Source organism: Canis lupus, chromosome 28 (genome assembly GCF_011100685.1).
Source record: "Canis lupus familiaris isolate Mischka breed German Shepherd chromosome 28, alternate assembly UU_Cfam_GSD_1.0, whole genome shotgun sequence".
Lineage (NCBI taxonomy): Eukaryota > Metazoa > Chordata > Mammalia > Carnivora > Canidae > Canis > Canis lupus.
Window position 1 is genome coordinate 7,210,765 of NC_049249.1, and position 23,795 is coordinate 7,234,559.

Below are 23,795 nucleotides of genomic sequence, written 5' to 3' on the forward strand. Positions count from 1 at the left end.
CTTTACCTTTTACATGGAAGTCCTGGAGTTTGTGTCTCCCATACTCAGACTTTGAAAGCTAAGAAGTTTAAAAGACAGAGACTGAAGGTCTCTCAGGTTATATTAATTTCTCCTATCGTAGAGGCTTTTCTCTTGTTAAGAATTCCCCCATGTTTCCTGATCTCACTTCCCTTGATCTTGTGCAGTTAAATCCTGTGATCTTTCCTAACCCTTTTTCAACACTGTTGGCAGCATGGCACTATAAACTGCCCAGCATTTTTCCCTTTATTTTGAATACATGAGCCTAAATATAGTCTGTGATGGAAGGATTTTCTCACATGAGACATTGATATCTACATTTTACAGTTGAAGGGCTGCTTCTGATAAGCCTATGTTTTTTTTTTTAAATTTTTTTATTTATTTATGATAGTCACAGAGAGAGAGAGGGAGGCAGAGACACAGGCAGAGGGAGAAGCAGGCTCCATGCACCGGGAGCCTGATGTGGGATTCGATCCCGGGTCTCCAGGATCGCGCCCTGGGCCAAAGGCAGGCGCCAAACCGCTGCGCCACCCAGGGATCCCTAAGCCTATGTTTTTATATCTCTTAGACTTTCAGGTCTTCCCAGCAAGGCCTAAAGATCCTCCATCCATGATTTAAGCTGTTAAAACTTCTAGCTTAATTTCTGTTAAATTCCTCTCTCTTTGTCTCAAGATAATTTTATCCCCAAATCATCCCTGCCTTTTGCTTTATTCTTTACTACTAGAGAACTCTAAATATATTTCCATTTTTCAATCCTCTCTTCTATCTTTAAAGTTAAGGAAAGAAGGAAAGTTAAGAAAAGAGAACCTTAGTTACTACTGAATCCCCGGTTGGAAATCCTTTCATTATTACTGTTTATGGCATTTTGAAGACTAGACTTAGTGGTTGATCTATGGCAGGGAAGGCCCTACAGTATCAAAAAAGACTTGGGATTGGATTTTACACCTTCCGCTGAAGTCTGAAAATTTTTTTTTCCCTGCTAGCAGTCTCATGGAGAAATTTTCTGGGTTTGAAATTCTGGAGGTGGTTTATGATTTGTCTTATCATAGATGACTGGATTCTGCAATGAATGTCATTAGTCTCTTAAAGCCTTCTATGGGCAAGTATGAGAATTCTAGTGAAAAATAATTCCTAAGTGAGAAATATGAAGTAAGTTTTAAAAGAAAAGGTAAAAGACAGTTAAAATGTCTTGAGGTAGCCATCAGATTCTCTGCTTAAGATAGAATTCCTTTTTTTTTTTTTGCATGATATCAAATCTTTGTTTTCCTAGAGCAGGATTTCTTAATAGCAGCACTATTGACTGTTTGAGCTGAAAAATCCTTTGTTGTGGTGGACTAACTTGTATGTTTAACAGCATCCGTGGCTTCTATCCACTAGAAGCCAGTAGCAGTTCCTAGTTTTAACAAACAAAAATGTCTCCAGATACTACCAAATATACTCTAGGGGAGGTAAAATTGCTCTCTGTTGAGAACTACTTCCCTACAGTAAAATCCATAATTTTGCCTTGAAAAATCATGCATAAAGTTAATATTTCATTCACTTCACTCCTTCCATTGATGGTTAGTTGAAGAAGGCATTCATTTCTACTTGACATACAAATTGTTGGCTCCAATTTGTGCTGAGCCTTTTCCACACTTAATTTCTTGCTGATAACTCAGAGAACTTTGAAAATAGAGTATAGCTAATATGTATCAAATGTTACTTTATATTGATTTAATTTCTCCCTTGATGTCCACAGCATAAAAAGTCACATGGAAAAGACAAAGAAAACAGAGGCATTAATTCAGTGGAGAGGCCTAAAGTGGAAGAAACTACAGAGCATTCTGTTACAAGGAGCAGATTACCTCTACGAGCCTAGATAAATCTTTAGTTAACTTGAGGATCGGTAATTCTATTTTTAAGAAAAATGAAAAATAAACCTAGAACTCCAGAACTTGAGCCTTATGTATAGACAAAAAACAAATGGAAAATATCAAGGCAATACTGTATATTTAGTTGAATTTAAAATGTCTACTGCTCATTTTTCTATCATCCCTGTAGTACACTGTGTATTAAGTTGGGTTTTATTTGGGATTTACATTGAGTAAATATGTATTTTTAGCTTTCGACATAAAATAGCCCTTTCCTAACAAATGAAAAATATTTTTCTTATATATCACTAGGCAGCACATATAGAGAAGTTGCACTGTTTTCTAGGCTTTAACTTACATAGGTAAATATTGCCAACTCAGTCTTGGGAAGGCACATCTCTTACTTTTCTTGCTGTAATTGAATTATGTCTAATATCGGCTTACTTCCTTCCCTAGACTTTTCCATTCTGCATTCTTAGCTTGCTTTCTCCTTTTTCATTTGTGTCCAAACCATTTGTAGAGCTGCAAAATGGTATCTATTCATATTATAAGGTATCCTGAATTTTACCTAGAAGTCTTGAACACTTTCTGTGGTGCTATTAAGATTACTGTCAACAATAAACAAATTCTAGAAGTATTCCTTCCTTCAATATTTTTAGTTTGTTTCTCCCTAGATGAAAAGCATTCTTTATGAGGCCTAACACATTAGCCCCCACAGAGTTCATAAAAAGCCAGCTTCTCTAGAATGTAGATTACTCTTATGGGAGAACTACCATAAGATCTCTGATTAATGGCTGTGTGGCCTATATCTTGTGCAGAAGGTCTCAGTGATTTAAGGGCTTTTTGAAACTATTAATTATGACTATAATTTATATCCTTTTGCTTGCTTACTTGAAACTTTTTGTACTTTGTATATAATAAAATATGTATATGTATGTTTTTCCTTAGTGAAATCTTAACCCTTAGAAAGGTCCTAACAGTTTTTATCTAGCAGCCAAATTTCTGGAAGCTGGATTTTTCAGCATGAAGAACAAGCACACTTAGAAGGAATATAGGCAAAGAAAAAATTTTGTGCCTACATCAAGTTAAGTGTATAAATTTTAGAGAGATTTGACTGTGATAGCTAAGTAAAGCCAAACCCAATTGGAGAATTAGAAAATGGCTACTTCAAGGAACTAAATTTACCTTGCAAAAGTATTAATTACCTTAATGAAAATAATGCTGCAATTTCCCTGCAAAATCAGATGTCAACATAAGCTATGGATAATATCTAATAAACTGCCCTCAGGAAATCCATTAATAAATTTGGTTTCTTTTTTTCTTTTTAAAGATTTTATTTATGTATTCATGAGAGGCAGAAACATAGGCAGAGGGAGAAGGCAGGGAGCTTGCTGCAGGACTCGATCCCAGGACTTGGATCATGATCTGAGCCAAAGGGAGAAGCTAAACCACTGAGCTACTCAGTTGTCCCAATAAATTTGGTTTCTGCATTAACTTGCTTGCCCTATTATTTATTTGGCAATGGATCTGTTTATAGAGTTCCAGCAAGTTGTTCTAAAATTCCTAAAATACACTTCCACACAGATAATCACCCAAGATGAAGGACCTTGATAATCCTAGGCTCTTTCAATTGCATTCTAAGGGGCTATACCCTAAGGTAAGTATAAGATTGATGAGAAACAGATGGGTCTTCACAGGGCCTGATGTCCAGCTGTAAGTCATCTGTTTCCTGACATTAAAGGCACCTAGGAATGCTAATACAACTGACAGACAAAAATAAATCACTGGAGAATTTTAAAAAATTTTATTTTAAATAGGCTCCACACCCAACATGGGGCTCAAACTCACAACCCCAAGATGAAGAGTCACATACTCCACTGTTGAGCCAGCGAGGTGCCCCAAATCACTAGAGAATTTTAACATCCCAAGCCTTAAGTTAGTTCAACAATTTTTCATATACAATATTAAGCACTTTAAAAATAACCATCAGCAAAAATGGAATAGGTAGCTTCAAGGACTTATTCTTCCTACAGCAAAAATGTTCAGTAACAACTTGGTCAGAACCAGGTTTTGGGGGGTTTTTTGTTTTTTTTTTTTTAAGATTTTATTTATTCATGAGAGACACACAGAGGCAGAGATGTAGGCAGAGGGAGAAGCAGGATCCATGCAGGGAACCTGACACGGGACTCAATCCTGGGACCATGGGATCATGCCCTGAGCCAAAGGCAGATGCTCAACCATTGAACCATTGAGCCACCCAGGCATCCCAGAACCAGGTTTATAGCAACCAAGCAAATACTCAAGTCAAGAGAAGGCAAACTAAAAACTAGGTGTTTTACTTGCTCTTGCTCCATTACCCCTCCCCGGCTCCACAGTGGTCTTGAAGACAGCAACCCATATTCTCCGAGCAGGCAAACTCTGCCCACTGGTCCTGAGGGAGCAGAGGATCTCTTAATCTCAAAAAACTTTTCTGTCTGGGGCATTCTGAAGGGCTGACAAGGCACTTGCCTTTGTTTCATCTAATTCGCACCTCTGTAGAAAAGTGGCAGGCATTTCTCAAAAATATGATAAGGCAGATGAACAACCTGCTGCTACCTGCAGCAAAAGATAACAGTTGAGGTAACAATAGAGGAGTGTCTAAAGCCTGAGGGGAAAAAAACAATCGTTTAGGGAAATGAGGTCATTCAAAGACCATGTATATTGGGGAATTGAGAAAGCCACTCATGTCCAGGTCAATTCATATAGTTAGAGAGGACCCTAAGCTTTCACTGCTGTCTGATCTCTAGATTCAGCACAGCAGAAAGAGCTAAGGCAGATTTTAAATAGCCTAGCTAAGTACTGAAGGTGTGCTCCAACAGTCTGCAAAGACTGAGAGGATGTTTTCTTTCTTAACTTACTGTTTTATTTTTTGGTTGTTGGCATTCAAGGAAATCTGTCAGCCTACTAGCTGAATGCAAAGCAAAAAGACTTCAGGAACTATGTAAGTCAAAGAATTGAGACAAAAATAGTTGAGAAAAACCATGAGAGCCTATAGCAAGCAACAAAAACAAACCCCAAGGCATGAAGAATCTGATTTCCAGAATATCACATAATGCTAAGAGCATTTTAAGATTTTATTTATTTGAGAAAGAGCATGTGTGGACGCAAGCAGGGGAGAGGCAGAAGAAGAGGGAAAGAATCTCAAGCAGACTCATCACTGAGCATGGGCCTGATGCTAGGCTTGATCCCATGACCCTGAGATCAAGACGAGCTGAAATCAAGAGTTGGACACTGAGCCACCCAGGTGCCCCAATATTAAAAAAACTAAAGTTTGCAAAGAAACAAAGTATGGGCCATTTACAGAAGAAATTGACACAAACCGTCCCTTATGAAGTACAAGCATTGGACTTTAAATGAACCGTCTCAAATATGCTCATAGAACTAAAGGAATTCAGGAGGACAATGTCTTAACAAATAGAGAATATCACTACAGAAACTAAAAAAGAGCCATATATATTTTGAACTGAAAAGTATCAAAACTGAAATGAAAACATACGCACACACACAAAACACTAGAAAGTTTCAATAGATGTGAGCAGGCAGTAGAAAGAACCAGTGAACTTGAAGCTAGATCATTGAATCTGTCTAATCCAAATTTAAGAAAGAAGAATGAAGGAAAATAAAAAGTTTAAGAGACCTGTGGAGCACAAATCATGCAAACATTCACAAAATGAGAGTACCAGAAAAGAGAAATGGGCAGAAAGAATACTTGAAGAAATAATAGCTGAAAACTTCTCAAATTCATTATAACACTTGAATCTTTACATCCAAGAAGCTCAACAAATCCAAACAGGAGAAACTCGAAAGAGATCCACAACAATTATATATTATATACACATTATATATTCAAACTGTCAAAAAAGCTGAAGACAGAATCGTGAAAGCATGAGAGTGTAGCTTTCAAGGAAATGCGCATCAAAACCATAGTGAAGTACCAGTTCACATCCACAAGGATAGCTATAGTAAAAACAGAAAAGAATGAGTACTGGTGAAGATGTTGTCATTCACTCTCAAGTAAGTCTTAAAAAAAAAGCCATCTTTAAAAAAAATCATTCACTCAAAAAATAGGTACACAAATGTTCATAGCACTATCACAATAGCCAAATAGTATAAACATCCACCAACATATGAATGCATAAACAAACTGTATATGCATACAATGGATTATTACCTGGCTGATACATGCTACTGTGTGGGTGGAGTAATAAGTGAAAGAAGTCAGATGCAGAAGTTCACATATTATATGATTCCTTTTATACAAAGTATCCAGAATAGATAAATTCATAGATTTGTGATTGCCAAGGTTGGTTGAGAGGGAAAAGAGGAGTGACTTGCTTAATAAGTATGCAGTTTTCTTTTAAGATACTGGGAATATATTGGAACTAGATAGATGTGATAGTTGTGAATATTAATATAATATATAATATTGTGAATATATTAAATGCTACTGGGTTATGTACTTTATTTTTAAATTGAGTTCTAACTGACATAACAGTTTCAGGTATACAACATAATTATTCATTGAGAAATGATGAGTAAACCTTAAAATGATTTATGTTTTGTGATTTTTGACATAAATATCCATTCAAAACAGGGCCCTATTTATTAAAGAAGAGGTAATTAAATCCTAGTGGCATTGATTGTAGGGAGAATTAATTAGCAGATAGGAAAAGAGTTCTTAAACGAATGCTACAGTTTAAAAATGTGAAGGGGGGGGATCCCTGGGTGGCGCAGCGGTTTAGCACCTGCCTTTGGCCCAGGGCGCGATCCTGGAGACCCGGGATTGAATCCCACGTCGGGCTCCCGGTGCATGGAGCCTGCTTCTCCCTCTGCCTGTGTCGCTGCCTCTCTCTCTCTCTCTCTCTGTGACTATCATAAATAAATAAAAATTAAAAAAAAAATAAAAAAATGTGAAGGGGTTCTTAGGTGGCTCAGTCAGTTTAAGCATCCAACTCAGGATCATGAGATTGAGCCCCGTGTCAGGCTCTATGCTGGGCATGGAGCCTGCTTAAGATTCTCTCTCTTGGGATTCCTGGATGGCTCAGCGGTTTAGTGCCTGCCTTCAGCCCAGGGCGTGATCTTGGAGTCCCGGGATTGAGTCCCACATCAGGCTCCCTGCATGGAGCCTGCTTCCCCTGTGTCTCTGCCTCTCTCTCTCTGTCTCTCATGAATAAGTAAATAAAATATTTAAAAATATATATATTCTCTCTCTCCCTCTACCCATATCCCACCCCTGCCCACATTCTCTCTCTCTCTCTCTCCCCCCCCCACCCCCGGCTCTCTAAAAAAGTAATAAATAAAAATGTGTACATTGTGTAGTCATAAACACAGCTGTTTAATACTCCTTTGAAAAATAACAGTGTACAAGGATATAGACCTGGGCCAAAAAGAAAAAGATAATGAAAACAAATCACAGAAATTTCAGCAAAGAGAGTTGCAAAACAAGATCTTTTGAAATCAGACATTAAAGAATTTAAAGACATGAAATACTGCAGATAACTGGAAATTATAAAAAGATGGAAATTCTAGGACTGAAAAATACAACAAATTATAAACAGAGTGGGCTTAGTTACTGAATATAGTTAAAGGGATTTTTACAAAGTGGATGATAGGGTAGAAGAAAATAATACACTGAAGCATAACAAGACACAAGAATAGGAAACAAACGATATGGTGAAAAGGTCTAACATACATGTAATTAGAGCCTCCGAAGGAAAAAGAGAGAATGACAAGCTCTGTTAATCTCAATCAGCAGGATGAATATAATGTCACACCCAGGTACACCATAGTTAAACTGCTAAAAGCCAATAAGAAAGAAAAAACCTTAAAAGTTAAGACATTACTTTCATACGAAAAACAATTAGGGCGACAGCTGACTTCGCAATAGAAAGAAAGGAAGCAGACAACGGAATGATAGCTTCAAACTAATGAAGGTAAAGTCAGCAGGAATAGTGGAGTAAGGTCCTCCATAAAAGCAAGGAGACACAAAATTTGTCAAGATAAAATTTTTCAGAATTCTCATAATTAACCAAAGCCTTGGAATAATCCAAGAAACATTTATATATTTGTTAAAGATTGTATTTTGGTTAGAATAATTAATTCTGTGGTATTTTAAATTGACCTATTCTCATCACTCTCCCCAGCGCCTTGAAAACCAACAGTCCCACAATCACAGAGAAAACCAGTAGCCTAGTAGCCAATGCCTGGGGTCAATCAGGTTTGGAGCTCCCTGAAAACACCATTCTTAGATAACTGTCATTATTTGACCTATCTGGAAATTCTCTGGAAATGCTGCATTCAAAGGCCAGTCTTTCTTTGAACTGACTCAGACCTTGCTCAGTGTGAACAGCCTTTTTCTGGGGGTATTTGTTGAAACTAAGCCACAGCCATGGTTTGAATTGCACCTGCCTAATTAGTGATCTTCCACCTTAAGAGAGTTGAAAAAGAAGGGTGCCCCGTGGCTCAGTTGTTTGAGCCTCTGACTTTGGCTCAGGTCATGATCTTGCAGTCTGGTTTTGAGTCCCAAGTTGGGCTCCCCACTTGGCCAGGAGTTGGCTTGTCCTTCTCCCTCTGCCTCTGTCCCTCCTCTCGTTCATGCTCTCGTCTCTTTCTCAAATAAAAAAAAAAAAATCTTAAAAAAAAAAGTTGAAAAAGAAGTGCAAGCTAAACCCAAAACAAACAAGGAAGGAAATAATAAAGATTAGAGTGGAGATAAGTGAAATAAAAAACAATAGAGAAAATAACTGTTGTTATCAAATTCTATACCTAATAAAAATATTTTTTTTAGGAATGATGCTGCATTAAAGGCATCTTATGTGTCTAAAAAAAATGAAGATTGATTTTTGTCACCACCAAACTGGCACTAAAGGAAATATTATTATTATTATTATTTTAAAGATTTATTTATTCATTCAGAGCGAAGAGAGAGGCACAGACACAGGCGGAGGGAGAAGCAGGCTCCACGCAGGAAGCCCAATGCTGGACTTGATCCGGGGTCTCCAGGATCACACCCCTGGCTGCAGGCGGCGCTAAACCGCTGCGCCACCGGGGCTGCCCTAAAGGAAATATTAAAGGGTATTCTTTACGCAAAGAGAAAGTGATACCAAGTGGCATCTCAGAGATATAGCAAAGAATACAGAGGAATGGAAAATATAAAAACATTGGAAAAGGTAAATAATCACTGTGAAACAATAACTGTTTTGTAGGGCATAAATATAAAGTTCTCAAGAATAGCACATGAGATGGAAGAAGGGTAAGAGGCATTAAGGGGCTCTTTAAAAAAAAAAAAAAGATTTTATTTATTTATATGAGAAAGAGAGCATGAATAGGGGGAGGACAGGCAGAGGGTGAAGCAGATTCTCCACTGAGCACAGAGCCAGCCCAGGCTCCATCGCAGAACTCCCGTGATCATGACCTGAGCCAAAGTCAGATGCTTAACGGACTAAGCCATCCAAGCGCTCCTTGTTAAAGGGCTCTAAGATCCTTTTATTGTAAAGGTTCCAATTGATATCAGACTTTGATGAGTAAAGTGTAAGTAAAATATTAAACTTGCAAAGAATATATTCTTTTATCACGGAATGGATTGTTCTATAAATGTCAGTTAGGTCAAGTTGGTTGATAAGGTTGTCAGGTCTTCTCTCATCTTACTGACTTTTCTGTCTAGTTCTATTAATTAAAATGTTGAAGTCCCTATAAGTGTAAATGTGTTTATTTGTTCTTTCAGTTTCTAGTACCTCCATTGTAAGGTACATACATATTTAGAATTGTTATACTTCTTGGTAAATTGAACCCTTTATCAGTATATAGTGTTCTTCTTTATCTTTGGTGGTATTTCTTATTCTAAAGTCAACTTTTATATTAATGTAGATGCTCTGGCCATCTTTTTTGAATTTAATTTAATTTTTTTAAAGAGAAGAGTGCACATAGGAAGGGAGGGGCAGAGGGAGAGGGAGAGAGAGAAAGAATGTAAAGTGGGTTTCATGCCAGTGTGGAGCCCAACTGGAGGCTTGATCTCACGACCCTGAGATCATGACCTAATATGAAACCAAGAGTCTGATGCTCAGTTGCCTTGAGCCACCCATCCAGCCATCTTTTGATTAGTAGATCAATGCATGGTAGGTAGATCATTTTACTTTAAATTATCTACGTCTTTTCTATTTGAAGTCACTTTTTGGTAAATAGATCATAATTGTTTTTTTTGTCTAACAATGACAATCTTTTAATTAGCTTATTTAGACTTTACATTTAATATTGGTCTTAAATATATAGTCTTCTAATTGTTTTGTTTCCTCCATTCTTTGTTCCTTTCTCCTTTTTCTGCCTCCTTTAGAATTAATTGAATATTGTTATGAATCCATTTTATTGCCATTAAAAATTTTGTTTAGTCATTGCCCAAGGCTTGCAATATACATTGTGAATTAATCATAGATTATCTTCAAAAAAATTATACTGATGCTTGTATAGTTTAAGAACCAAACACACTTCTAATCATTTCTCATCTTTTCTGTGGTTGCTGTCATTTTATTTTTATATTTGCAATAAAATCACAATACATTGCTATATTTTTTATGATAGTGATCTTTAAGAGGTATCAGAAATAAGAGAGTGTCTTATTTATTCTCATTTTAACCACTTCAGAGATCATTTCTTTGTTTACAATGCCAGATTCTCGATATGTTCTTGCTTAAGGAAATTCCTTTAACATTTCTTATAGTGCAGGACTGCTGGTGAAGAATTTTGTTTTCTTTTTTTTAATGTTTACTGATTCTTTTTTTTTTTCTTCAAGATTTTATTTATTCATGAAAGACACAGAGAGAAAGAAAGAGGCAGAGACACAGGCAGAGGGAAAGGCAGGTTCATGCACAGAGCCCGATGTGGGACTCGATTCCAGGTCTCTAGGATCACACCCTGGGCTGAAGGTGGCGCTAAACCGCGAGCCTCCCAGGCATCCCAGTTTTTGTTTTCTAAATAATTCTCTAGTTTGTCTTCATTTTTGAAAGATGTTTCATTGAGTGTAGAATTCTGGTTTGACAGTTATTTTCTTTCTTTTTTGTTTCAAGTTTTTACTTAAATTCTAGTTCATTAAAATACAGTGTAATATTAGTTTCAGGAATAGAATTATTGATTCATCACTTACGTACAACAGCCAGTGCTCATCACAAGTGCACACCTTAATTCCCATCACCCATGTAGCCCTTCCCCCCCTGCCCACCACCCTTCCAGCAACCCTCAGTTTGTTCTCTATCATTAGACCATTATTTTCTTTCAGCACTTTAAAGATGTCACTTGTTGCCTTCTGGTTTGCAGTTTCTAACAAGAAGGCTGTTATGTAATTTCAATCCTTGCTATTCTGCATATAATGTCTTTTCTCAACTTATCAAACTTAATACCCAAAAAACAAATAATCCAATCAAGAAATAAGAAGACATGAACAGACATTTCTCCAGAGAAGACACACAAATGGCCAAGAAACACATAAAAAAATGTTCAACATCACTCAACATCAGGGAAATACAAATCAAAACCACAATGAGACCACCTCACACTGGTCAGAATGGCTAAAATTATCCAGCCAGCAAACGACATGTGTTGGCAAAGATGCAGAGAAAGGGGAACCCTCCTACATTGTTGGTGGGAATGCAAACTGCTGCAGCCACTCTGGAAAACAGTATGAAAGTTCCCCCAAAAGTTAAAAATAGAGCTACCCTACGACCCAGTGATTGCACTACTGGGTATTTACCCCAAAGATCCAAATGTAGTGATCTGAAGGGGCACTTGCACCCCAATGTTTATCAGCAGCAATGTCCACAATAGCCAAACTATGGAAAGACCCAAGCTGTCCATCAACAGATGAATGGATAAAGAAGATGTGGTGTATATATACAATGGAATACTGCTCAGCCATCAGAAAAAGAAATCTTGCCATTTGCAACGACATGGATGGAACTAGAGGGTATTATGCTAAGTGAAATAAGTCAGAGAAAGACAATTATATGATCTTACTCATATGTGGAATTTAAGAAACAAAACAGGATCATAGGGGAAGGGAGGGGAAAATAAGACAAAATCAGAGAGGGAGACAAACCATAAGAGACCCTTAATCATAGGAAACAAACTGAGGGGGGTGGGGGGATGGGGTAATTGGGTGATGAACCTTAAGGAGGACATGTGATGTAATGAGCACTGGGTGTTATATAAGACTGATGAATCACTAACGTCTGCTTCTGAAACCAATGAAACATTATATGTTAATTGAATTTAAATTTTAAAAATTCTAAAAAAGTTTTTTTTTTTAATACCATGAAAAAAAATAATGTTTTCTTTGGTTGCTTTCAAAATTTTCTTTATGACTTTGGTTTTCAGTAGTTGTAATGGGTGGCAGGGAGCTAGGTGACTGGATGGCTTTTCTCAACATTTCTGCTCCATCCTCTGCTTTCAGCCTTACCTGTGTGCCTGAGCACTGGAAAGACCTCTAAGCACACACTTTTGCCTTTCTATATGGAAGGATGTTATGCTTTGGGGTTTTCTGGTCTAAGGGTGGAGATTGAGGAGGGTTTTCTGCTGTGCAGGTCCAGCTTTCCTCCTAAGCAGGCCTTATGCCCTAAGTCTTAGGGGAGCTGGACTTTCTCAGTGATTCTGTCCCTCCCTGGGTTAGCCAAACTGCCCAAATCTTCGGCAGGTTCTTTACAGGGAAGAGTGTCCCGCCCTCCTCTAGGAGTAGAAGTTTTGTTTGTTTGGTCTTACCTTTATCTCAGTGATGGTGGTCTTCACCTATTCCCTGCAAGGGTGCTGCCCTTCTCCCCTGTGGCTTTTGTCTGTAAGGAAGAAAGTTCTGGGCAGAGCTCCATGCCTTTTTTGTATTGATGGCTGCTCCCTTCCCAAGCCTGCATCACTGCCTCCAATCTGTCCTGAGCATCTGGTAAGGTCTGTGAAGAGCTTGCTAGTGGGTGCAGATTCCCATTGTGTCTGCACTTCCTAAGGATTCTACACTTTCTTGTTAGCTCATAGTAAGCCTTTGGCAATTTGTTAAAATTTTAGCTGAATTTTTCTTACATGTTTACATAGTATCTGGTGTCTCCTCCTCCCAGACTCTGCCACAGGTCAGCTATTGCTCATCTGTCCCTCTGAGAAGGCCTGTCTTTCCTGAGAGTACTTGGCTGCCCTGAGACCCCAGCTCTCTGAAGTGTTCAAGAAAAGTTATGTAGTTTATCTCGTTTTTTCTTATAGAGCTTTCTATGTCCTAGGCGGGAGCAGAATCAGTGTGTCATCTTGCATTAACATTGTCTAATTTGGGGATCCCTGGGTGGCTCAGTGGTTTAGAACATTGGCTCAGGGCGTGATCCTGGAGTCCCGGGATCGAGTTCTGCATCAGGCTCCCTGCATGGAGCCTGCTTCTCCCTCTACCTGTGTCTCTGCCTCTGTCTGTGTGTCTCAAATAAATAAATAAATAAATAAATAAATAAATTTTAATAAATAAAATCTTTAAAAAAAAAACATTGTCTAACTTGTCAGACAAATAGTGGAACTGAGTTCAAGAGAGACTTCCTTTTCAAATGTGTGTCTATTTTGTCCTATTCTACTCTTCTTAAACAAGATTGTTATGTTTACTTGCTTCTTGCCCCTTGACGGCCAAAAGTCTTTCCCAGTTTTCTGGTCACCTTCTATGCCTTCAAGATACTTTCCCAATGTGTGCTTGAAGAGACCTAGGAAAATAAGAATTTGTTTTTTTTTGAAAATAAGAATTTGATCTAATATCTTGTTAGGTTTAATCTAACCCCCTTATTCAAAAGCTTTTATTTTGAAGGAAACTTAAAACTTTGTTGCCATAACTTGACTTGGGTATTATCTGATGAAGTAAGTGGCTTTTGTTCAGCAAGAGTATCAGTAGCAGATGGGACATTTTCCCCCAAAGAGGAAGAGAAAGAAAAGAAACTGGCAAAACCACTTCATTGATATTCTATTAAAAATATGATTTTAAATGGCTGTTGTCCTTTTCTCATGGAATTATATACATCACTTGGTTGAATAACTCAAAAATAAGATAGTGAAAACAAAATCAAACTACCCTTTTAGAATCACTCTGATTTTTCTTTTTATCAGTAGAAATAGAATTGATGAGCCTAAAAATCTTTTCCTAAATTTTTGGTAAAGACAAATAATAGGCCTATCTCCTATTCTTCATGTGAAAAGCATTTATGACCTATTTAAAATAAAATATTGGATAATTAAACTATAATTGAAATATTTTTTTATTTTTTCATTTTTTTTAGATTTATTTATTTATTTATTTATTTATTTATTTATTTATTTATGATAGAGTGAGAGAGAGAGAGAGGCAGAGACACAGGAGGAGGGAGAAGCAGGCTCCACGGGGGGGGGAGCCCGACGTGGGACTCTATCCGGGGACTCCAGGATTGCGCCCTGGGCCAAAGGCAGGAGCCAAACCGCTGAGCCACCCAGGGATCCCCGAAATATTTTTTTATTTTTTAAAAATATTTATTTTACAGAGAGAGCATGAGAGAGAGAGAGAGAGAGAGAGAGCACGTGGTGGGGGTGGCGGGCAGACTCGCAGACTCCCCACTGAGTAGGGAGCTCAATGTGGGACTCGATCCCAGGACACTAGAATCATGACCTGAACAGAAGGCAGACATTTAACCAACTGAGCTACCCATGCACCCAGTTGAAATATTGTTTTAATATATGGAGCTTGAAATAATATAGTGCAATTATAATTTTCAAGTAAAGGGGATATAAATCAAATTTATTTTAAAGATTTTATTTATTCATGAGAGATACAGAGAGAGAGAGAGAGAGAGGCAGAGACACAGGCAGAGGGAGAAGCAGGCTCCATGCAGGGAGCCCGACGCGGGACTCGATCTCCGGTCTCCAGGATCACGCCCTGGGCTGCAGGCGGCGCTAAACCGCTGAGCCACCAGGGCTGCCCTCAAACTTATTTTAAATGTGCTAACTGGTTAATAAATTTACATATACTATATCTACTTACGTATGTGCCTTATCATGACGGAACGTATATACTTGTTTATACGTTTAGATTTAATACAATAATTTTGCTCTTTTCTTTCTTTCATGGAGACTTCTTGTTCTTCACTTTAATATCCTCGATCACCAAGGAATGGGTAACTTGCACATGTTATCATTGCTTAGCCAATAGCAAGGCTTTATTGAATCACAGAAAGTTCTTTTTTTTTTTTTTTTAAGATTTTGAGAGAGAGCAAGCAGGGGGAGCAGAAGGAGAGGGAGAAGCAGACTCCCCGCCGGGAGGGAGTCGAAGGTGGGGCTTGATCCCCGGACCCTGGGACCAAAGGCAGACCCTTAACTGACTGAGCCACCCAGGCAGCCGGATCACAGAGAGTTCTTGTTAAAGATTCCTATCTGAGATTAAATCCTTGCTTTGTTGTTCATTAGCTCTGTGCCTTTGTATAACTTGTTTAACTTCTCTGAGCCTACTTCAAGTATAAAATGGAGCTATTATCTATCTGCTGGACTAACAAAGTGTACCAGAAGTGTTTCAGGCTTCCAGTCTAATAAAGTGGAAAATAATGAACTGATAGCCATTGTGTGACTGGCCTTCTGTCATCTCCAAGGCTGTAACTCCACACATGTGACACTCACCTGCTCCCTTTCCACCCGTCATTGCTCCTGAAGACCATGAAAGAGAAGGGTGGTGCCAAACTATGGCTCAGTGCTCTGAGCCACCAAGTATAGGAGATGCTGCTTTGCTTTTCTTCTTTCTTTCTTCTAGTTCTTTGCTTTCTTTCGGGCTGGCGGGAGGGCGGGAGGGAGGGAGGAGTAGGTGGGAGGGTGAGTGGTGGCAGGGTAAGGCCGGGACGGAGGCAGACGCGGGGGTGAGGGCTTTCTTGAGTTCTGGGGGTTTTTTCTTTCTTTTCTTCTTTTTTTTCTTTCTTCCTTTTTCCTTCATTCTACTTTTCTTTCTTTCTTTTCTTTCGGTCTTTCTTTCTTTCTTCTTTTCTTTCTTTCTTTCTTTCTTTTTCTTTCTTTCTCTTTCTTTCTTTCTTTTTCATTCCTACCCCTGTCACAGCTGCTGTCACTACACAAGGCCACTGATATTGCCACTATGATTGCTACTTTTATCCTCATTCCTACTGAAAATTCTTTTTCATCTTGCTTGCTATTTCTTTTTTTAAAATTTTGCTAAGTTTTTAATTTTAATTTCAATATAGTTAATGTATAGTGTTATATTAGTTTCAGGTATACAATATAGTGATTCAACAATTCTATACATTACTCAGCACTCATAAGTATACTCTTAATCCCCTTCACCTATTTCATCCATCCCCACCCCCCACCCCTCTTGTAACCATCAGTTTGTTCTGTATATTTAAGAGTCTGTTTCTTGGGATCCCTGGGTGGCGCAGCGGTTTGGCGTCTGCCTTTGGCCCAGGGCGTGATCCTGGAGACCTGGGATCGAATCCCACATCGGGCTCCTGGTGCATGGAGCCGGCTTCTCCCTCTGCCTGTGTCTCTGCCTCTCTCTCTCTCTCTCTCTGTGTGTGTGTGTGACTATCATAAATAAATAAAATTAAAAAAAAAAAGAGTCTGTTTCTTGGTTTCTCTTTGCCTTTGCTGTCTCTTTGTTCATTTGTTTTGTTTTCTAAATTCCACATATGAGTGAAATCATATGGTATTTGTCTTTCTCTAACATTTCACTTAGCATTGAACTCTCTAGCTCCAACCATGTTGTTGCAAATGGCAGGATTTCATTTTTTTATAGTGTTTGAATAATATTCCATTGTATATATATGTACACCACTTCTTTATCCATGCATCTATCTATGGACACTTGTGCTGCTTCCATAATTTGGTTATTGTAAAAAATTCTGCGATAAACATAGGGTTGTATGTATCCTTTCCAATTAGTGTTTTTGTATTCTTCAGGTAAATAAACCAGTAGTGCAATTACTGGATCATAGGGTAGTTCTATTTTTAAGTTTTTGAGGAACCTCCATACTGTTTTCCAAAGTGGCTGCACCAGTTTGCATTCTCACCAACAGTGCACAAGGGTTCCCTTTTCTTCACATCCTTGTCAACTCTTGTCATTTCTTGTGTTTTGATGTTAGCTATTCTGACAGTTCTAAGATATTTCATTGTAGCTTTGATTTGCATTTTCCTGATGGTAAGTGATTGATGAAGATCTTTTCATGTGTTGGCCATCTGTATGTCTTCTTTGGAGATTATTTGTCTTTTGGGTGTTAGGTTTTGTAAGTTCTTTATGTATTTTGGATACTAAACCTTTATTGGATATGTCATTTGCAAATATCTTCTCCCATGCCATAGGTTGCTGTCTAGTTTATTGTTTCCTTTGCTGTGCAGAAGCTTTTGTATTCCCAATAGTTTATTTTTACTTTGGTTTCCCTTGCCTCAGAAGATGCATGTAGGAAAAAGTTTCTACAGCCAATGCCAAAAAGGTTACTGCCTGTATTCTCTAGGATTTTAATGGTTTCAGATCTCACATTTAGGTCTAATGCATTTTGAATTTATTTTTGTATATGTATGAAAGGGATTCAGTTTATTTTGCATGTTGCTGTCCAGTTTTCCCAACACCATTTGTAGCAGACACTATCTTTTTCCCATTGGATATTCTTTCCTGCTTTGTCAAAGATTAATTGATCATATAGTTGTGGATTTGTTTCTGGGTTTTCTATTCTGTTCTACTGATTTTGTGTCTATTTTTGTGCCAGTACCATACTGTTTTGATTACTATAGCTTGGTAGTATAGCTTGAAATCTGAGATTGTGATATCCCCAGTTTTGTTCTTCTTTTTCAAGATTACTTTGGCTACTTGGGGTCTTTTGTGGTTCCATACAAGTTTTAGTATTGTTTGTTTTAGTTCTGTGAAAAATGCTGGTGGTATTTTATAGGGATTGCATTAAATCTGTAAATTGCTTTGAGTAGTATAGACATTTTAACAATATTTGTTCTTCCAATCTATGAGTATGCAATGTCTTTGCATTTGTTTGTGTCATCTTCAGTTTCTTTTCCTCAGTGTTTTATAGTTTTCAGAGTACAAATCTTTCACCTTTTTGCTTAGGTTTAATCCTAGGTATCTTATTATTTTTGGTGCAATTGTAAATGGGCTTGTTTTCTTTTTTTTTAAGACTTTTTAAATTTTATTTTTAAAAAAAGATTTATTAATTTTGGAGAGAAAGAGTGAGCATATGCATGCACAAGTGGAGGGGATTGGCAGTGGGTAGGGATAGGGACAAGCAGACTCTTAGCTGAACGTAGAGCTAAGAGTACATTCCATGACCCTGAAATCATGACCTGAGCCGAAATTAAGAGTTGAACACTTAACCAACTGAACCTGGCTGCCCCTTAAGATTTTATTTTTAAGCAAACTCTACACCCAACATGGAGTTCGAACCCACAAGCGCAAGATTAAGAGTTGTATGCTCCATCAGCTGAGTCGGCCAGCACCAACCCCTGCCCCTGTGTTCTTAATTTCTTTCTGCTGTTTCATTATTGGTGTATAGATTGTAACAGATGTAACAGATTTCTGTAAGTTGATTTTTGTATCCTGTAGCTTCACTGAATCAATTATAGCAGTTTCTTGATGGATTTTTTTTGTTTTTTTTCTACATATACTATCATGTCATCTGCAAATAATGAATGTTTTATTTCTTCCTTACCGATTTGGAATCTTTTTATTTCTTTTTGTTGCCTGCTGTGTCTAGGACTTCCAGTGCTATGCTGAATGAAAGTGGTGAGAGTGGACATCCTTGTCTTGTTTCATCCTTAAGGGAAAAGCTCTCAATTTTCCCTATTGTGAATGATGTTAGCTGTGGGTTTTTCATATATGGCTTTTATTATGTTGCAGTATATTCCCTCCAAACTTACTTTGTTGAGGGTTTTTTTTTTTATCATGAATAGTTGTACAAATGCTTTTTCTACATCTATTAAAGTGATAATTCTCATCCTTTCTCTTATTGATATGATTTATCATGTTGATTGATTTATGAATACTGAACCATTACTTGCAACACAGGAATAAATTCCACTTGATTGTGGTGAACGATTTTTGAAAAATATATTGTTGAATTTGGTTTTCTAGTATTTTACTGAGGATTTAATTAATTAATTTTTTGAGAGGGGGGGTGTAGGAGGGGCAGAGGGAGAGGGAGAGAGAATCTTAAGTAGGCTTCATGCTGAGCACAGAACCTAACGCTGGGCTTGGTCTCATGACCCTGAGATTACGACCTGAGGCAAAATCAAGAGTCAGACACTTAACTGACTGAGCCACCAAGGTGCCCACTATTGAGAATTATTGCATCTGTGTTTATCAGGGATATTTGTGTCTGACTTCTTTAACATAGCAAAATGTTTTCAAAGAAACCAATAAAAAATAAATAAGTGGGACTTGACATCAAACCAAAAAGCTTCTGCACAGCAAAATAAATCATCAACAAAGTGAAAGAACAACCTGCAGAATGGGAAAAATATGCTTGTAAATCATATCTCTGATTAGGGTTAATATTCAAAACATATAAAGAATTCACATAATTCAATACCAAAAAACAACCCACTTTATTTTTTTTAAGATTTTAATTTATTTATTCATGAAAGACAGAGAGAGAGAGAGAGAGAGAGAGAGAGAGGCAGAGACACAGGCAGAAGGAAAAGCAGGCTTCCCATAAGGAGCCAGATATGGTACTCGATCCTGGATCCTGGGATCACATCTTGAGCTGAAGGCAGACACTTAACCGCTGAGCCATCCAAGCATCCCAAATAACCCACTTTAAAAATGAGTAAAGTACCTCAAAAGACATTTCCACAAAAAAAGATATATGAAAGGCTAACAGGTACAAGGAAAGATGCTCAACAACATTTGTCATTACGGGAATGCAAATTCAAACCACAATGAGGTCACCTCATACTTGTTAGAATGACCATCATAAAAAGGACAAGAGACAACAAATGCTTGTGTAGATATGGAGAAAAGGGAATGCTTGTTGGAAGGATTGTAAGGCCACTATGGAAAATTGTATGAAGGATCCTCAAAAAATTTAAAATAAAACTACTATATGATCCAGCAATTCCACTTCTGGGAATATATCCAAAGATAATAAAAACCCTAACTCAAAAAGATATCTGTACCTTCATGATGTTCACAGCAGCATTATTTACAACAGCCAAGAAAGACATGGAAACAACTCACATGTCCATCAATGGATGGATGGATAAATATCTGGACTATGACTCAGCCACAAAAAAATAAGGGAACCCTAGTTTTGTGAGAACATGAATGGACCCTGAAGGCATTATGCTAAGAGAAATAAGTCAGACAGGGAAAGACAAATACTATAATAGACAAATAGTATAATCTCACATGTGGAGTCTAAACAAAACAAAACATCTCCAAGAGAAGGAGATCAGACTTGTGCCTATAAGGGGTAGAAGGGGGAGGGTAGGAAAATGAGGAAGATGGTTAAAAGGTACAAAATTCTAGTTAGAAGATAAGTACTAGGGATGCAATGTACAATGTAATGACTACAGCTAACACTGCTTATGATATAGGAAAGTCATTATAGGGTAAATCCCAAGAGTTCTCATCACAAGGAGGAAAATTTCTTTCCTTCTTCTTTTTCTTTTTATTGTGTCTGTAAGAAGATGGATATTACCTGAACCTGGTAATCATTTCACAATATATGTATATCAGCGTACTGTAGGCCTTAAGCTTATATAGTGATGTATGTCAATTGTTTCTCAATAACACTGGTGAAAAAAATAACATACAGGGGAAACCTGGGTGGCTCAGTGGTTGAGTGTCTGCCTTTGGCTCAGGGCGTGATCCTGGAGTTCCGAGATTGAGTCCCACATTGGGTTCCCTACATGGAGCCCGTTTCTCCCTCTGTCTGTGTCTTTGCCTCTGTCTGTGTCTCTCATGAATAAACAAATAAAATCTTTAAAAAATATATCATACTAAAGTTAATAAGGTTGCCTGATAGGGAAAGTGTTTTCAGTGTTCATTCACGTTACAGCTTGTGTCAGTACTTCATTCCTTTTTATTGCCAAATAATATTCCATTGCTAGGATGCCCCACATTTTATTTATCCATTCATTGGTTGATGAACATTTGGGTTGTTTCCACGTTGGGTATTATAACTCTGCTATGAATATTTGTGAACAAGTTTTTATATGGGCATATATTTTTCATTTCTTAGGTATGTGCCTAGGAGTGGAACTACTGGCTCATATAGTAACTCTACACTTTTCAGGAACTGTCAGTTGTTTTCCGGAGAAGTTGCTTCATTTTACATTGCTACCAGCAATGTATGAAGACTAAATCTCTACAGCCTTACCAACATTTTTTTCTGATTTAAAAAGAATTATTATAGCTATGCTAGTGGGTATGAAGTAGTACCTTACTGTGGTTTTGATTTGCATTACCCGCATACGTATTGATATAGAACATCTTTTCATGTGGTTATTGGCCATTTGTATATCTTCTTTGGAGAAATGTCTATTCAGATCTTCTGCCATTAAAAAATTAGGTTCTCTTTTTGTTATTGAGTTCATCCCTTTTTTAGTTGGGCAAAACCAAAACTTCCATGATCAGTACACCCACATTACAGTGCTAAGTACATTATAGTATATGAAGCATGGACATCACTGAAGCAATGTCATGGTGATTATTGCCCATGTGTTCCATAGATGTGATCCCATCCATAAAACAGATGAGACATTTCTATCTCATCACATTAGCATTTTGCAAGCTAGGAAAGTCCTAAAACATTAAGTAATTGGGTTTTGTCAAGTTTTAAACATAATACAATGATTTGATATGTGATTTAATACATGATTTAGTCAGCCCAAAACTTGAAGGTAATAAACCTTTTACTACAAGTAAAAATAGAACCAAATTGTTATAATAAAGTCCATTGATGCTTTCAAGCTATAGCTAATTTGAAGTTTTACCTCTATGCACATTTAATTATTGAAAAGAAGTTGATTTGTCTATTTGTAAAGTTTGTCTTAACTCATTTAGTAAACATACTTTTTATTTGTTAAGAAAAAAAGAAGTTGCAAAACAATTACCAAAGTTCTTACTAGATAAATTAAAGGTGAGACCCACCTTCTCTTCCTACAAAGGTTGGTCTCTTTTATAATAGCAGTGACTAAAATAAATGGTGCTAAATTTTTGGAGAGAGTCTTGTTTAATTCAGAATATAATTAAAATCTCATGTAGCTTTATTGGTTTTAGTATCCAGCAGAGAAAAAATATTGAAACTCCAAGAGATTTTGAATTAAATAGCTACAACAGTTTTGTTTTATTAGTTCTGACTGTGTGAAAAAAAAATTATAAGGACAACTTCGGAAAAATCTAGTTCTTTTAGAGCCCCAAATGACTTTTAAAACAATAAAACAAACTATAAAACCTACACAAGTGATATTAAAAATTATGTAGTTCAATAAATGTGACATTCACAAATGTGGTTGTAATTTTTTTTTAACCATAGCAAAATGAACATGGATCTGACGATTGGATTTAGAAGAGGTGGTGTTATATACCTTAAGAGAATTAAGTGCTTCAATTTGCTGGTGAGCATTATGTAGCAGAGCTGGAATGTTCTATCAATGCCTTTTAAGATCTCCATCTACCTCATAGGGTCTGTGGCAATCAAAGAAAGAGATCCTTCCTCTTCCTATATTAGTGATTATTTTCCTAGCATTTTAATAATTATTTTTGGAAGGTTTGTATATTTAAGATCTTTTTGGCTGGTGGCTGAGTCATGCACAAAATAAACTATAAACTCATACTGTTTTTGAAGATGGAGAATAACAGCTGGCTAGTGATTTAGTGTAAAGGCATTCTATGATTGGAGTAATCATTCCAATCGCTTGCTAGGTAGAAGAGGCAGGAAAAGAAGAAAAACAAAGATGAGGGAGAACATTTTGTGAAAAAACAATCACAGTTACCTGCTTAGTTCACTGAGGCCCCAATCTTTGAAGACCCACACATAACTGTTGAAGTCTCCTTTGAGCTTCAGATAATAACTGTCTGTTCTTTGTCCCCAAATCCTGTCTCTGTCCTTGGTACACAGAAGGGCACACTTAACTTTCACAGTCTTCCAGCACCTGCCTGACTTCTTCATCAGGCCATGTGATGAGAATTATCACTGGTGGAATGGGCACATCATCAGATCCATCTGTAGATCCGATGATTTGCCAATAGTCCTCCTTGGATGGTTTCCAGGGGTAATATACTACCTGAACTTGTATGCAGACTTCACAAATAATTCAAATAATTTTTTTACCTTAAAAAAATGAGATGGCTTTCGTTAACACTTAAATCATACTTTAAAATTGGGAAATTTCAAATCTACAGAGAAGCTGAGACTAGCACAATGAACATAAGTAAAGTCTTTACCTAAATTCACCAATGAATTCTAATTTGCTTTATTTCCATTTATCTATATGTGTGTGTATAATGTTTTGTGTATATATATATATATATATGTTGTGTGTATATATATTGAACTATTTGAAAGTTGCAGATGTCAAGACCCTTCATCCCTAAATACTTTAGCCTGCACCTTACAAGAATAAGGACATTTTACCCACAATACCAGTATCACATGTAACAGAATGAATATTAATTTACTAATGTCATCTAACATACAGTTCATTTTCAATTTTTCTCTATTAGCTCCTCAAATGTCTTTTATAGCTTCTTTTTCTTCTTTTTTTTTTAAGCCAGAATTTAATCAAATTGGTGTGATACTATGAGACATTGTGAAAATCCTCATCCTCAGCAATGTTTCACTTGATGGTTCTGGTCCAAAGATGATTATTTCTTGAATGAGTTATCACATTTTTTATTTTCTCAAGCTTTTTTTTTTTTTTTTTTTT

The 23,795-nt window shown here is 37.1% G+C and overlaps 1 protein-coding gene across 2 annotated transcripts in view; it reads left to right on the plus strand.

Annotated features, from left to right (window-relative positions):
* The window catches only part of KIF11 (kinesin family member 11), a 50,974-nt gene extending 47,802 nt beyond the window's left edge, over positions 1-3,172 (plus strand). For both annotated transcript variants that reach the window (XM_038578198.1, XM_038578199.1), the window contains exon 22: positions 1,757-3,172. In XM_038578198.1, the coding sequence (XP_038434126.1) occupies positions 1,757-1,876 (120 nt within the window). In that variant the 3' untranslated portion in view covers positions 1,877-3,172. The remainder of the gene's footprint in view (positions 1-1,756) is intronic.
* The last annotated feature ends 20,623 nt before the right edge of the window (positions 3,173-23,795 follow it).